Source organism: Polyergus mexicanus, unplaced genomic scaffold (genome assembly GCF_030449975.1).
Source record: "Polyergus mexicanus isolate NDT 795.1 unplaced genomic scaffold, iyPolMexi1.0 SCAF_3, whole genome shotgun sequence".
Classification (NCBI taxonomy): Eukaryota; Metazoa; Arthropoda; class Insecta; order Hymenoptera; family Formicidae; genus Polyergus; species Polyergus mexicanus.
Window position 1 is genome coordinate 8,869,753 of NW_027223323.1, and position 17,562 is coordinate 8,887,314.

Consider the following 17,562-nt stretch of genomic DNA (forward strand, 5'->3'; position numbering starts at 1 on the left):
ACGTGTACGCTTATTACGCTCATTATGCGATCTCTTCCTACTTTGGATCTTGACGTGCAGCGCAAGACGATCGTCAAGAATGTCCCATATGCATCGTAACTATTTGCGGCCAGCTCGTGTGAGATATCAATACAGATGGCTGCAACGAGAGGGGAAAAAGAGAGGTCATATAAATTCCAATAAAAATTTCGCACAATAAAAAAGATATTTATGCAATATATATTAAATTAAATACAGATAAATTAATTTGTTTAATATACATTTATTTACACAAGGAATTTTAATTGTATATACAATTATTAATATAAAGTAATATATGATGAGAACGTATAGAGAAAAGTATCGATAAACTTTCTAGATATTAGATATCGAGTGTCCTTGCACTCGAGAAGAGAGGATCTTTCAGTTTGTCAAATGTTTGAATTTTTCGACGACAATCTTCGCTCGCTTTGGGTAAAACGATTTTTCGCGAGAGAAATCTCGACGGAATTCTTGGCGCCGGCTCTTGCTTTCCAGCCAGCGCTTTTCACTAGTTGCAAGATCTTTTCACAGAGTATAAGGCTATTGAAAACTTTCGCGACAATCTTTGTTCATGATTAATTTGCCCGGCTAAAAAATGAAGAAATCTAGCGTCATCTATTTATCGCACTTAATTACTGCCTTGGAAAATTGTTGACAGCGTGCTATCCTTTTTTTTTTTTCTCGTAGCTTTTTAATTCCCCTCGTCTCTTAGTATCTCGTTAAACAAATTTCAAGTTGAAATTTTAATAAAGTTCACTTGGAATTAAATAAAGACTATATCTTTAGTCCCTCTATATCTCTTTCACGTATCCTTATAACTTATTCCGCAGAAAAATCTCCGGATTCTTAATCGCTTACACAAGGGAAAATAGATTCTAAGAAATATCTATGAGTTGAATGAAAATCCGTATAGGGGGGATGAAATGCGAAGAATTTGGGATGCAGTACAAAGTTAATAAAAACCTGCCATGTGTCCTTCCATCCCGCGTGGATCAACGCATAACTGGTTAACCGACTTATGACTTTGGATGAGGGTTGTGGCCATAACTGGATATAACGCACGGCCGATGAAAAGCCGCTTTCTGTATACGTCTCTCGCTATAAACAGCCGGCACATTTTTATGCTCTTCAGAGTATGCCAGGAGTTTATGGAATGAGGTCATTGTTACAGCGTCGCACGACGCGCAACGTGCTGAATAGATGGCCGGATAGATTAAACGACGTAGGCGATAAGTTCTTGAGGGAGGTAAAGTACAGAGGGAAGATCCATTTGCGAGATTTCGTGACGACGTCGAGTCGTTTTCCGTGGATCTGTAATTGCCTCTTCTTTTAAAGTGCATGCGAATCTGTATACAATAAATAGTAAATCGTAATCGTCCGCTTCTCGTTAAAAAAAAAAAAAAAAAAACTCAAAATCGTGATTAACCCTTGTAATTTAACTGGGCGATTTAACACGAGTCATTCTTGTTTTCGAAATTTTAGAGAGACAGCAACATGTGTTTGAATGTTGTTTCGTTTAACCTATAGAATCTAGGAGCTATAAATCGGTCATTGGATGGACGCCGATGATCATGCCACGAGCACTCCCAACCCTGGAACGTGCCGAGGTGGGAATCCCGTTAGCCGGAATAATCCGATAACTGAATGTATCCATAAGTACTTAACCGCCATCATGGCTCTCTGAGGGAACCCGTTAATTCTCTATTATTATCATCTCTCCTAATAGGGATGGATATTAAGACTGGTATTTCGCAAATCATGTTAAAAGAATTAAAAGAAAATCAAACGAAGGCTTAAATATTAAAATGATACAGTAAAAAAAATTACCACGAAACAAAAAAAAAGAAAAGTCACCCAAAATGATCCCGATTGATGAGGTAGAATGCAGAATTAAATAATGCGCCGCGTGTGAAATTATTAATTTAATACTTAAGATCACGTTGCGGGTGTAAAGTAATCCCTCGCGGCGATAATTGATTTCTTTCCTCAGCTTTTCCATTGTGAGCGAATAAAGAGATAACAAATGAAGGACATGATACTCTTGAAGCGCATACCTCTCTGAAGGATCCATTGCGTCGTATTGAGGAAGATCGTTGCTTTCTGACGGCGCGTGCTTCAAGGGGAGAAACGCAGGGGCTCGTTTCGCTTCTCATCTTTCCTAAAAGAGAGACCGTACGAATCCCGTCCGCCTCCTTTTCATTGTTGCGCACAAGGACAGAGTTCATCGATCCTCCAACAAAAGGGAACGCGAGCGAACAGATGGAGGAGAGAGAAAGAGAGAGAGAGAGAGAGAACTAGGACGATAGGTGTTTTGCCTTTCACCGACGAGAAAATGTTCCCGGCCATTTAAGGTACTCATTCCCCTCCACACACAAATCTTTCTATGCGATCTTTGCTATTTTCCTTTTACCGAGGCGGTCGCAAACACATCTCTCTTTGTTTCTCTCTCTCTCTCTGTCTTTATCTCCTTCTCATCTGCCTGCCATACGCGTTTCTACTTATGGTTCATTAACGTTTCATAAAGATCGCAGGGCAGGCATGTTAATTTACCAACATGTAATTTAGATTACCATCGCATCGACCGATGTATACATTCGTGCCACAGATTTCATCCTGCAAACTCGGGACAGGGGAAAGTTAAAAAAAAATAAAAAACTGTCCGAAGATAAGATCGCGAAAAATTTTATATAATTTCTGCGCATACTAATATCACTGTAAAATTTAGTAAGATTATTACTGATGACAAACAACAGGATTGTCAATAAATCGTGTTTGCAAGTTCCCGATAAAGGAAACTTTTATGAGATTATCAGATATTCAAGATTTTATTCATAAGCTTCAATCTCCCTCTTTTTTTTTTTTTTTTTTTTTTACTTAATAAGATTCCACACGATTTATTGCCAAAAGAAATTCCAGGTCTCCGAGGATTATTCCATCTTGTCAACCGGTGTAGGATCCGAGTACTTTCGAAACACGTGTCAAGCTATGTATCTAGTCTGCGCTCTCCGTCATTATGATTTACAGGGGATGAACTAGTTTTTAAACGAGCGAAAAGTAATTTCACTTAGTCGTTCTCCGCAACTATACGTCCCCTGGGCTCTCTTCTCATTCACGAAGACGAGTCGATATTTATGCACGTGGCGTGTTACACTCGTAAATTATATAAAAACCATTTAATTTTATCCGCACTCGTAAAAACGCTTTTTGACCGACACGGCTGCTACGCGACGAAATATTATCTTTCGCATATTTACGTATTATCGCGCGCCAGCGACAGCGATGGAATCGTAACGCGAGATATTCAATGCCTTTCGAAAATAGAATGAGATTTAATCGTACGCAATATCGATGTATGATCTCTTATATTTTTATTCATAAGCAATAATTTGAACGATTAAACGCGTCTTTTCGGAGAAAAGAATCGACGCCGATATTTTATTTTATACGATAAAAATTGATTTTATCTTCTTTTTTTCTCGGGTTGCAAATTTCAAATGCACGATTAAAGTGACAAAATAAATAACAGAAATAATTGAAAGAGGAAAAAAACAAAATGATTGGATATCTACAAGTTCTTTTGCTAGGTCTTCTCTTCACTTACGCGGATATATAACGTTCATCTTGAGCGATCATTCAAGAAGGGACAAAAATAGGGAATGGGCCTTCTATGTTCAATAATAATTTCTCTCTCTTCTCTGTTTCATCTACGCTACCTATCTTTTCGTCACTTTAAATGACGCATCCAAGATAGTCTCACGATTGGACCGTGAAAATCTGTGAGTTTTTGCGATCTTAAAAATCTAGAGAGAGAAAGAGAGATCAAAGGTCTTATGAAGCGTAGAATTGAGATCTCCAAGAACGACCGGTGACGACGATAAAGGGCGACACGTCGCACATCAATTAATTTTATTAATACGATTATCGGAAATTCACTCTCTGTCTTTCTCTCTCTCTCTCTCAAATTCTTGCATCGAGACGATAAGTAGAGAAAAGTCGGCAGGAAAATTCGCGGTTCTTTTACGGAACATTCAACTTACAGAAAAAGAAATTCACTCTCGCGCGCGAGAAGTGCAATTCGATTTTCTTTTGTTCGTCGATCATTAGCCTCCTTAACTCTATCTATTTAAAGTCATCCTGTCGTCTCGTTAAGCCGATTGTTCGTATAAAAGGTGATGTTCTCTCGCGTTTACACCCAATACAAAGGGAAATTCATTGCATCGTCGTTCGCGTGTAGTTAAGGCTCAGAAACGATCTGCAAATATCGAATTACTACATCAATACAAATTAAATTTTGTCGAACTAATGAAACGACTTCTTTCTTGTTTCAAGATAAAATGAGTTTTTACATTTAATATATTTCTTAAATATATATAAATTAAATTTAATAAATAACAATTTTTTAATCAAACTCATTTGCTCATCAAAATTTTTAATCGAACTGTCATATTTATGTCGGAAATACAAGAAGAAATAATAAGTAAATAAGAGACGCATATTTAAAATAAATTATTTTATTATTAAAGAATGAGCTTTTATTTCTTCGATATGAAAGATCAAATTATTTTCTTTCCTAACATCATCGATAAATCTGGCTTTGTTTAGTGATTTGCGAAGCTTAATGCAAAGTTTAGTCATCTGCGAAGCATAAATCATGCTGCTATTTTAGTGAGGAAAATTCTTTTAGATGTCTTCTTAGTAACAGCTCTTTCTCTGAAAGACGATTCGTTGCTTTTCGCATGTAAATGCTTAATTCCGGCATGTACGTTATTCTCATTAAAATCCGTAAACAAGATTAATGAAAAATTTAATATTACATCGAAAATAGTTCTTTATTACATTCTGAACATACAGCTCTTAATACAAGAAGAAATGTCAATCAAATGTCATTCCTCCCCTCTTACTTCAATAATGCGAGCAAACGAGACATGGATTTTATCTCAATGTCTTTATTGATACACTTTACAATGCTCGGACGTGTAATTTCCTGACGACGACCCTGAGAATCTTTCGAATTAGCTGCCCTGGATAAGGGTGAGCGTCGGGAAACGAGTCCGCGTCTTTTTACATTTATTAATATTTCGTAAATTTTCACACTCGCGAAATATCGCTCGAGGATTCGTAGTCGGCTAATCGAGTTTATGAGATCCACTCAAAGAGAGATGTGTCGATGTTGACGATCAGATATATGGTATATAATAGGCCCTTTTTTTCGCAAATTGCTCTGCGACTAGTTGCATCTCGACGCTGCTAAAAGCTGTTCTCAGATCGTACTTTCGTAAAGATTATATTTAAGTACCCGCCTTGGATATTTAAGTATAATTTCTTTATCGATGAAGAAATCGAGAGAAATATAAAGTGTATATATATATACTTTGCGGAGATTTAAAGAATTGAAAACCACGTTTTTCCGCTAATCGCCAAATGACATCGAACACCGAATATCCTATAGATCGTAGACATTCGCCGATCCGCGCCGTCGTCGGTGATAATTTGTGTCTGTAACACAATAAATAACATTTAAATATAAAGACACAAGTGTGTTTCCGCGCAAACTGGACACTAGAATTTTCTGACCCTTTGACTTATACTTTCGCGATATATTAAATATTAATATAAATTTTTTCTTTTTCTTTCTTGTCGCGTGTAAAACAAAGATCACGAGAAACGCAATAAAATGCTTCTTAAAAATATTTGCTCTTTCCTTCTCTGCAAAAGCTATAGAAACCTAGATCTTCCATCGTTCTTCAAGATAAAAAAAAAAAAAAAATTTAAATAACGATCGGACATTTGCATGTTTTCGATTATAACTCGTCGAAAAAGTTTCTCGGGATTCCAGACTTCGATTCCGACTCGATTCACCATCCCCTGATCTCGACGGCATAATTCCCGTAGGAGAGGACGAGATTTCGAAAGTAGGCCGCGTTGTGAAATAAGCGGAAGACTTTCCTCGAGAGAGTGAAAGAGGCCGGCTGGCGTACTCCGCAACTCTTCATGCTTCTTGGCTATTTCCTTCTTTCTTCTCCTCCTTGATTTGAGCTTCTTCCCAACGTCGTCGATCGACCTTCTCCTCGTTATCGATCTGTATACACATCATCAAATTTGCATATCTTTGCCTTCGTATTGCACTTATTAGATCGCACATAAAACGTCGGAATTTACAGAAGGTTTTCCTCAACGTTGTAGCATATATTATTTTGTGAAGAGATTTCTTCTTGTAATTTTAAGTTTTTATACATTACGTTGAAGCGATCTATTTTTCTTTCATCTAACAAATATACAAATAATAAAAAACAAGTAACTAAAAAATTGAATTCTCCAATAAATTTCAATTAGATCATAAAGTTATGCAAACGAGGTACAAATTGTATTTTAATAAAAAGTTTACACATTAGCATGAAAAAATGATTAATATGCCAGTGAAACGGGCTTAACAATCTTCGATCATTTTGATCTGTAAAATTCCTGGATTATATTGAAATGAAATTATAAAATAAATCCTGTACGTAAAAGAATATATATAGAGCTAAAATTATTTGGATAAAATCTTTTTTTTTTTTTTTAACATTATTTGAAAATTATGACTGACGCAATATCGAAACATTTCACATGTGAAACGATCTAATCTGAGTCATTTTTCAAATTATTTTGTAAGCCTTTTTATAAAACTGTATTTCTTTTCAAAAATGTTTATCAAAAAGCTTCTTATCAATTTTATCTCGCTATATTTATACAAATGAGGATCGCGCGTGTGATATTTCTTGTGTGGCAGACACGTCGTATGTATCAATTCATGAGAATGTCAACCTTCTATGATATACATTCCTAAATCCTTGCCAAACAATTCTCATTTATCACGTGGCAACGGCGACAACTCTTTTCGGGACATCTTTGAAATTATGGCTCTCGACGTTCCCGCTACATAAACTGAATCAGCGAAAATCCATATTCAATAACTAATTATGCAAAACGAATATAAGAGAATAATGTCGCGATTGTCGAGATGAAACAAGGTAAATTATTCGCGGCGTATTATTTTCGGATTTGCTCCTAATCAATATCCTGATCAAATTTTTAAAACTTCAACAAATTTCACTTATTTTCGACTGCGTAACACTTTTAAAAAATATAGTTATATAAAACGCACTGAATTAAAAAGCATTTTAGAAGTGTCAAAAAGAGAGAGAGAGAGAAAAGGTATTAAATTTTCGAAATTAAAAAGAGTAATCATCCTAGAAATTCTCGTAAATGCAAAAAGTCTTATTTTATAAATTTTATTAAAAAGTTGCATTCACACAGTAATCTTTTAAGCGAAACATTTAATAAATTTTTGCGTAACGAAAGCAGATGTAGTCCTCGAACGCAATTAATTTCGCATATCTCGATATGCGATCGTGCTTCGCGATCGATTTCTTCGAAATCTATTAGTAAAATAAAGAGAGCACGATAAAAGCAACGCGCGCGAATCTATCCTGGTCCAGCGTTGTTTATTGATAGTAAATCGTCGTATACTGACACGCTCAAATAAAGCCGCTAATATCGCGCAGAGCTGATTTTGCTCAACGTTTTAGTCAAGATCGAATTACCATCCCGTGCATACACAAATCTATTTGATTAAAACTTGTTTGCACTAGAGCCCAGTGCCATTTTTACGAGCGGTCCGTGCGCTCCCGTTCTCGGGGCGCCGCCGATTACCCTGGGAATCGCTTATCCTTTCATAAATGTCTCATCCGTATAAAATATAGGGCGTTTCCGTCTGGCTGGGCTGCCAAACAGTTCGGAATTGTTCGCTCGCGTCGTCACGATCGTATCATTCTTTGCTCTCGGTGAATTTTTGTTCTCGGTGACACTTGATGTCAATTACATTGTTTGCCAGGATAAATATCCTCGGCGAGTAGTTGTATTGTCAGCCATTTAATAATGTTCCGATAATTGACATAAAATCGTTACGAGATCATGTTTTTTACGCTATTAACTAAATAAATATAATAAGCTTATTTTCTCGACCGATATTCAAGCTTCGAGAAATATGTTACGCCCTGGTATAATTCATCATGTATTCCCGTTTACATAACAGAAGAGGAATCTAAATATGAATCAATTCGGATTAAATTCTGCAATATCTACTCATCATCTGTTTGTTTAACGGACTGAAAACCACAAAGGGATATTGATAATTCCGACTAGTTCAAACAAAACGCGCCAGCTGACGATTTTAGGCCCGTTAGGCTGTAAATAAACGGTCGATCTCGATATTAATTTTCGTTAATGTCACGTGGATAAGTCGTATCGAAACAGAATCCGTTCATCGTCAGTTTTCCCGTCCTATCGTACAAGGTAGAAAGAAAAAAGGACGAAGAAAATATAATAGTCGTACGCGATAAGGGATCAAAGAGCGAATCGCTACAGCATAAAACGACGACACACCCGGTATCAAAGAATGGTTAATTAAATTTTCGGTTAGGCGTCAATTTCTCCGGGGAACGGAGAGCCTGATTAAGATTTCTTTGCTATACCTTCGACGTGTCGCGATGATTTTTCTTCTCGGGAAAGCCTCCAATATATGCCGTTGTAAAGGATGTTTTCGAATTAAAATAAATCAAGAAGCAAATAGAATGAAATTTTGATTGCGGTAATAAATCGCGTTCGCCATAAATCTATCTGTGACATCGCAATAAAGATTTCGCATACGTCAATTGTGTCCATATAGGATTCTCGCATACAAGCGCGATATGTAAATTTTAGAATAAAGTCAAAAAACTTGAGAATACTTTAATTATATTAACAAAAATATATATAGTAGTGTCTGAATAATATTTATAAAATATTTACATATATTAATATTAATAGCGTCATATTTCTTTCTTTCTCTTCTCACACCTCGAAAAGAGAATTAGTTATGAAAATTAATTCTGCACGGCAATCTTCTCTCTCGCAATTAAATAAATTAATCTTCAATCGTAAATAAACAATACAATCGGAAATAATTGCTCTTTATTGAATAATAACAATTACGTAAGATAGAAGAAGAGAGGTGTTTCTCCCGTGTTATCCCGAGCAATGTATTTATTCCGCAGGCTCGCCATCGTGCATTATATAAAAGAAGCTTCAGTCATTATTATTATGTCTGAGCGGAGTACTTTTCGCTACCTCTCGCTCGAGCGAGGCAACTCGCAACGTCAGCGGAAGTTGTTTTAAATGAAAATTTTCCTTCCATTCTATCTGTCCGCTGCCAGCGCCTTTACTTAACATTATTTAATGCCTTGCGGTATTAAATTACGTTTGTCGCTAAACTCGCACTCGTTCCTCTCTTTCCGTCCTCTAGCCCACCCCTCCCGTCCTTCTCTAATTCTCGCCCCGATATCCGCGTGTAGAAGGGACAGACGAAAATGGTAGCCAGAGTAAACTAGCTGTGAAAATGTCATCGTGTTAATGGCGATACGCCACGCTGAGCCCAGAAGGGGGGAAAGCAGGGGAAGGGGGGGCGAGAGGAGCGAGAGCGGGACGAGGAAAGAGGAAAATTTTGTTACGCGCCGAGGAGGCTGGGCCCGAATCTGGAGCCAAGTAAATCATGTAATGTCGTTAAGTGCCCCCGGCACGATTCCGCTCGTCATCTCTTCCGAAGAAGAAATTTATATCGTCTCGCGGAGAAGGCGGAGAATGGGAAAGGAGAAAGAAGAAAAATAACGATGATAGTGTAACATGTTTGATAAAGATACCTTCGGAATCCTACATCTGAAATCTCGCCACGAGAGATGCTCCAATTAATCCTCCAGATCGTAACGACGGCCTTTATCGTTACATCGGATAATATCGCTTCGACGGAGATCGATACGATTGATAAAACGCGAAATTTTTTTTTTTTTTTTTTTTTATTACAAATTCTCTGAAGAAGTATAAAAAGTGGACAAAATGAACAAAAATAAAGCGAAGCATTGAAAGAAATGTTCATCGATGAAAAAATTGTACGTTGGAAAAATAAAATGCAATAAATATTTTTTTTTTTAGATGTTATATTCAAACACATACTCAGACCGATATTACATCTCGAGAGTTAAAGCTCGAAGAAGAAAAGAAAAGTCGGTGTATTGAAGAAGTAATTGCAATTTGTGATACCTCGAAGTCCTCGTTTCCGTAATACGCAGGGTATCTCAAAAGCAAGAATCGTTACTTCGGCGGGTTATAGTATCGATCATATTTCGCGAATAAAAAATAAATAAAAGAAGCGACGAAGAATGAGCGACAGATTGAATTTTTCCTCACCTTTAAAGAATATCGCCGCTACTGCCAGCTCTCGTTGTCTTCGTCGCTGGTGTCAGCTGATTGTTCGGCTCCGCGCGCGGCCTGCAGTAGATGATCTTCCGAAAGGCTTTGCGAAAGTTATCGCTCAGAAAGGCGTATAGAAACGGGTTGACGCAGCTGTTGGTATAGGCAAGGATATGGCTGACTATCTGCACCATTATCGTCGTCGTGGTGAGCGGGAACACGTTCAGGGACTTGATCACCAGTATTACCTGCAACACGACGATATTGAATCGCGGCAACGAGGAAATCGTCAGAGGAGGTTCCCTCCGATAAACAACGGGGGGCCATTTTACCTGTATGGGACACCAACAGGCGGCGAAGACCCCGACGACGACGAAGACGAGTCTGGTGACGCGTCTTCTGCCACGTCGACTCTCGGCGCTGACGCGAGCGCTGCGCCACAGCTTGACCAGCACGGACATATAAAAGATGCATATCAGCACCAGGGGCAGCACGTAGCTCATGAGGAAGAAGGACACCTGAAAGGACGTCCAGTCGTACTGCGACAGGATCCGGCAGGCCGTCAGGTTCTCCGCTAGGCCGCCTCCCTCCTGGAACATGTAGTGAATCTACGTACACGCGGATTTCGTAAGAGAACAAGAGCCTGCTCGGGGATACGCTTGGTGCGTCGCATCTCGTTCACTTACCTCACCGTGGATTACGAAGGCGGGAGTGGACAGCGCCAGGATCACCACCCACGCGATGCCGATCGCCAAGATGGCATGATTCTCGGTTCTCCAAGACATCGAGGCGATCGGATGCACCACTGCCAAATATCTGTGGACAATTTCTTATCCTTGATATGGCTCATCGCTTTCAAACTTCGTCATTAGCATAGTTTGAATTGCTAATCTGGTGTAAGCGGAGTCCTATGAGGTTAAGCCTCCCCTCGCTTCGGTAAAGTTTCATGCAGAATATAATAATGACGAGAGTAACGAGATCAAAGACATCTCTCGCTTTTAGAAATTTACCTTAAAGTTTAGAGTGGCGATCGGTTTACGAGAGAAAGAGTGAGTTTAATTTATAAAAGCTATCTCTAAATCGCTCAGTTTAAGAAGTTTGGCCTTGCCTCGAAGATCAGCTACAAAATCACAACTTGGAGATAATCTTCAGTTTTTAACATCGTACATGTTTGTTTTTGGAGAAGAAAGTTAGAGAAAGACGACGGAAAGTAACCGAACTTTCTTAAGTTTAGTTCTTCTTCATTCTGATTCAAAGTAGGATACAGAGAATTATTTAAAAAAGATCAATCGTTTGCACAAGAATCCTGTAACATGTTAATCATGACTGGATGTATCATCCAGGAGGAGAATCTAACGATCTCGTTAGAGAAAAATTAAAAACTTGGACAAGTTCGAAGAATTCCTCGGTTGTTTTACAATCCATCTAACATAAATCGATCCCACTATCGATATCGAATCGATCACTCGATTCGTGTCGATTACTCGACACAGACATTATTGCACAACATTAGCGATTGATATAATAATGATATTTCGCAGAATTGCATCTCAACAACCGGAGATTGAATAATGGGAATGTAACTCGCACTGATTTAATCGAGCTCGTACAATGTCCAGGCTGTCGATTATATAGTTGCTATAGAGAATGGCATCGACGTGAGATATTGGAGTTAGACGGCGAACATCTACAATGATCTACGTCGCCCTGAAATTGGCATATTCAGATTGCCAGAGATCAATGTATCAAACGAATATATTCCGCGTACTTTGCAAACTGCCACGCGCATCGCGATTCAAAGCTGGGCGATTCGAATCGAATGTCAAATGATCAGAAAGCTTGAAGCGGTTTACGGAGCTACTACAAAGAGTCTATGGTAAAGACGGGTCACACACGTAAATATCCCGTACAAGTTTTTAAGGACAAAGAATGGTAGCATAAAGAAAAATAATTGCAAAAATAATAATCGATATATAGATTTTATCGATGTATATAAAATGGATTTTGACATAAATGAAAAAATTAATTAATAAAAAAATAAAGGTCAATTGGAACCCGGACGCAATAATTGTGGCGTAAATAAGTGTCTGGGCTTCAATCGACTTTTATTTTTTATGAATTGATTTTATCTTTTGAGCCTTTTATATATATTTTTTATTTTTGATTTATTTTATTATAAATGTAAAAGATTCTTTCTTATCTAAATAATTCAATAGGTAATTCCCTTTGCATCGTGTTAAAGTAAGATTCTCTTGTAATTGGTCAAAAAACTTATATATATTATTTGAAGAATTTATTTCATATTCGGCCATATTGAAGCAAAGTTCCTCAAGTAATAAGCATATCCTCTGAACTGTTAGTCTTTTAACCATATTATATACGAGAATTTTGCTTTAATACGATACTAAGTGATGTGTCTAATAATTGGTAAATTATCTAGTAAAAGTTACTTATGTGAATATTAAATAATTTGATATTATGCAAAGAAAGTCTATTAAACTTTGGCTAAAAGAAAAAAAATGTGTAGGAGAAGAAAATCTGCTGAGATTATATAAAATGAGATACTCTATAAATCTCTCCAGGCAATTATTATTTTACATCATATTATTCTGTTTTTAATCCTTTAAATTTTTTTAAGAGAAAAAGAAATTGATATTTTCCAAAAGTTGTTTACATTTATATCGTAATCAATTTTATCGATTATATGAATCAAACGAAACGAATGCTCTCTCTTCCTTGCTGAAGGATATACACCGAAGAAAAAGTAAGAATAAGAATTTCAAATTATTTTTTCGCATCTCAAGCATTCGCTTCTAAAGATATTGAGATAACAAATATCGTGGAAATATATAAATAAATATAAATCATTTTCCGCCCAAGTCATTTTCTAGTCGTACGACTTATAAATCATTTATTTCGCACTTGTTGACAGCTATTGCAGACATATCCGACAGTTTTATATGAAATATTACGCGCCAAGTATTTGACGGAATACAAACGGAGAGACGGCGTTTTATAATAAAACATAGTCTACCGAGAATTTTTCTACAGAATTACACCGACGGTTTGTCAATTCGGGGGATAATTTTAACGTACCAACCTGTCGAGGCTCATGAGGACCAGGGTGTAAACGCTCGCGTAAGCGGTGACAATGATAAGATATTGAACGGTCTTGCACCAGACGTTGCCGAACGGCCAATAGGGCAGCACGAAATCGGTAGCCGTGAACGGTATACAAAATATGACGAATAGGAGATCCGCCACGGCGAGATTGATGATGAGGATATTGGTGGTCGACCTCATTCCAGGATTCGCCGCCACCACTACGACCACCAGCGAATTCCCGGCGAGACCGAGGATGCCGATTATACCGAAGAACAATGGCACCACCACCACCACGATGCTCTCAACTAGTTCGCGGTTATAATCGAATTCGTATACCTCGCACGCAACTTCGTTCGCGAAGCTGCAATTGACGAGAGCGTCGCTCGCATTCGCGAGATTCGTGATCGTCGGCTCCATTATTATTCGCAGAGATTCGCAAATCGATGCAAATCTCCCTTCGATTACGTTGCGATGAGCTCGTTAGGCCGGCCCGGCCGAGATAATAACAATAGGAACTGTGCATATATTATAGCGATGATAATCGATTCTTCCTCAGCAACGGGATCTCGATCTCGTCGTGAGGATCCTGCGACTACTGTCTGCGACATCGAGGATGCCGAGGGTGCCCTTTCCACTCGCCAAATTGGTTCTCTTTATCGAAAGGCATCGAGTATACACGATCGGCGATTCGCTCTTCGACATCGCTAATCGCTCCTTCACAGTGTCATCTTTCGAGCTTTCGAAAGAATCTCGAATTCTGAAAAATCTCAAAGATCGATAAGATGCCGGAGAGATGAAAAATCGGTCGCATATAAGGATGTTGACATGATGATGCTTTACTTCTTGTGTGCGAGTTCTATCTTTTTCTTCAAATTATTAAAAATGCGAGTGAAACGTTGCTCACACACGTGGTCTTGATAATGATTTTATATTTATCCGCTTGACATATTATCTGATTTATCTTGCGTTAGCTGTGTAAAATTTGGCACGTGCCAATTTTTCATGAAATAAAATATCGTATCGATAATAAAAACTTTTCCATCGAGCAATGTAAAGATGCACACACAATAATCGAAAATTGAAATACATGTAATTTGCTTGATATGCTTGTCAAGACTTGTTTATCGTTCATTGGAATTTGCCTTAATCGTGTGTACCATTTGTTTATCAATATAGTGGTCAACTACGTCGAACGACACATTTTCTGAATTATACTTCGTGTTGCAATAAAACGTCGCTTATTTCATTACGTCGTTGTAATCTACAATTCGTCAGTTATTTATTGCATTATTATAAATCTTTTTTTATCTTTGTTCTACTTTCTATTAGTTCCATATGCGTAAACTAAAAGTTTCACGATATTTTATTGAATTCCAAGGAATCTCGCGATGGATTTAAGTGGAAAAACACTGCACTGATCGCCGTCGCTAGACCGAGCATTGAAATAACGTGCGAGCAACGAATTCCGTACGTTCGCCACCGAATACTTCAACTTGGCCAACTAAAGTTTGACGTCTTGCGATATCTCTCTCATCTCATACGAGCTAGTTTTTTTTTTTTTTTTTACGAACGATTTTTCAGAAAACGATGTCTACGTATGTACTTCGTCAATAATCGCGGCAGATCAAAATCGAAGGCTCGCTTCTCCTTTCTTCCCGATGCGCGAATGCAGAGATTGCTTCGGTATCGCTTCGATGATTGAACTTCGAGGATTTATATAGCTTCGGGCCCGCCGGAAGTTGCATTTCCGTGACAAGTTCGTTCGTTCGGCGATGTTTGTCGCGATCGGCCGAGTTGTGAATGATATCGACGCGCGCTAACCGATAACGCCAGCTCCGGGGGTGGTTTTGCACTGACAGAAACACCCCGATGCGATGCGGCGCGGCGCGCGGCCAGAAATGGAGGGCTTGGTGTACGCGTGAACGACGGGGGACACCATTCGCGGCGCCATCTGCTCTATATATATTATATATATATATATATATATATATATGTATGTAAGTATATGTGTGTGAATGTATAAGCGCGCACATCCTCAAATCGATGCCGAAATAGGGGGCTGCTTACATACGTAAGATACTGTAACGCGCGAGATAAAGCGTAAGATATGTATTTACTTAGGGGAAAGAGAAAGAGAAAAATATTTGAACGCTTCAATGACGAGAGCGAGGCTCTGAAAGCAGGACGATTGTAACGGAGGAATAATAATAATAAAAAAAGAAATTATTGTAAAATTTGAATATTAATGATTTTTCTTCCCTCGCGATTTATTTGTCGAATTACTCTTTCCTTTCTCCCTCTTCTTCTCTTGTTTCTGTGACAAATATACCCAAAGACAACGCGATACACTTGTTTCGGTGAAAAATTGGAAGTTTTAGACAGATAAGAAGAAAAAATTATATGTAAGAAATAAAATACAGACGTCGAATTCTCTTTACCCTTCAAGCTTCATCTGTTAAAACCATATTTCATTCTATTACCTTCTAACGAAGGCTTAGGATGTTTGATATCAAGTCGATACTTTTCAATATGTTATAAACACAGCTAAATATCTATCTAGAAAACGATATTAAATAAAATCAAAATATTAACAATCGCATTTAGATTATAGTTTTGGAATATTATACTTTTATATAATTATTTGTATTAATTTATACTAATTGAAATATAATTGTACTCATATTAATTATTTGCGTCGAGTTTCTATGACGAATCAATTTCTTTCCTTGATAGTTCAAAGTATCAATATAATATCCTTGCGAAAATATCAAATATTTATGGTATTAGATACGGAGTAATTTTTCTAACAATTTTAATATTAAAATCTTCGCTTGAAAAATAACGGGTTCATTCGGACCCATCTCTGCAAAATGTCAGCTGTCAAATCTTTTATCTTCACTTATTTTATCTCCCTCTTCTCTCTCTTCTTCTCTTATAATATATATATATATAAAGTATATTATATATACGTATTTTATAGCGTATATACATCTATAATGCATTTTAAACAATCGGGAAAGAGAGAGGAAGGGAAGGATAAAGTAAACAGAAACTGATGGATGCTTTGACACTCAGCACAGACAGGTGGCTGAATCCAAATGTAGATTCGATATCTATCAAAGTTAAACATAGCCATCCATTGCACCAATGCAATCGTTTAAACGATTAAGAATCAAACTGTACATTTTTAAGTTGCGCATTTTTTTTATAAATATACCGGATAATTAATATTACGCTAATAATTACATGTAATATAATTATTATCATAAGAACATACAATACATAGCGTATGAAAAAGAGATTATTGACCGTTTATAATATCTACTCTCTACAGAATATAAACGTTATCCTTCGTCGAAATTGAAACTGTATAATTTAATTAAAAAATTACTTTATATTGTGAACTAACTTTACGACAATTTCAGATTAACTTACTTCTCGCTTAAATGGAAATATCATTAATGGTATTTTAATTATTTTTAATAAATAAATAAAAATTTTTCAAATATCTCGCGATCATGTGTATGTATCGATTTTGTATCGATCATATATATGTAGTTGTATTTAGATAATAATTTCGTGATAATTTTATTACGTAATTTAATATGTACAACACGTACGTGTTTAATACGTACAATTAAATGTAATTTAATACCTGTTTAATATCTAATATTCGTAAGGAAGAAAAATCGCGTATCGTAAAGTATACTTACAAATCGCGCATCTACGATGCTCCTATACGAGCTACGAGCGGAATTATCTTGCAAGCATGCACGATAAAACAGTTTTTATTTCTTCGATTGATATATTGAGTTTTGATATTAAATATGAATATAAAATAACAATTATTTTTGATTGGCCGGATATAGATATTTTTAACACAGTTTTCCACTTTATCGAAAAAGGCAGCATAAAAATGAAGACGAAAACATATCTTTTTTATATTATCTTTTGGGCAAGCAAAAAGATGTCTTACAGATATCTCGTTTTGTCGAAAAGACAGTTTAAAAAAGACATTCCTTTGTTATTTTTTAGTGTTATATGTGCTGTCTGGGTTGATTGTATTGTCGCGACAAAAGAAGAGATGCAAGCTCCGTCATCTATTAAATACTCTTGTATTTAAATACTAAATATGCTTATCAAAAGTCGGCAAGAGCATGAACTCGTGAAGTA

General features: G+C 37.0%; 1 protein-coding gene across 2 annotated transcripts; it reads right to left on the reverse strand.

Moving 5' to 3' along the window:
- Positions 1-4,843: 4,843 nt before the first annotated feature.
- Positions 4,844-15,262, reverse strand: Asta-r1 (allatostatin A receptor 1). 2 transcript variants are annotated; one of them, XM_070293013.1, is made up of 5 exons: positions 13,385-15,262; positions 10,971-11,100; positions 10,617-10,874; positions 10,282-10,532; positions 4,844-6,100 (listed from the first exon to the last, which is right to left on the reverse strand). In XM_070293013.1, the coding sequence occupies exons 1-4, from the start codon at positions 13,804-13,806 to the stop codon at positions 10,284-10,286; spliced, it is 1,059 nt and encodes a 352-aa protein (XP_070149114.1). In that variant the 5' UTR covers positions 13,807-15,262; the 3' UTR covers positions 4,844-6,100; positions 10,282-10,283. The 2 variants fall into 2 exon arrangements, with proteins under 2 accessions (XP_070149114.1, XP_070149113.1); XM_070293012.1 differs by having other exon boundaries at positions 10,617-10,892.
- Between the last annotated feature and the right edge of the window lie 2,300 nt (positions 15,263-17,562).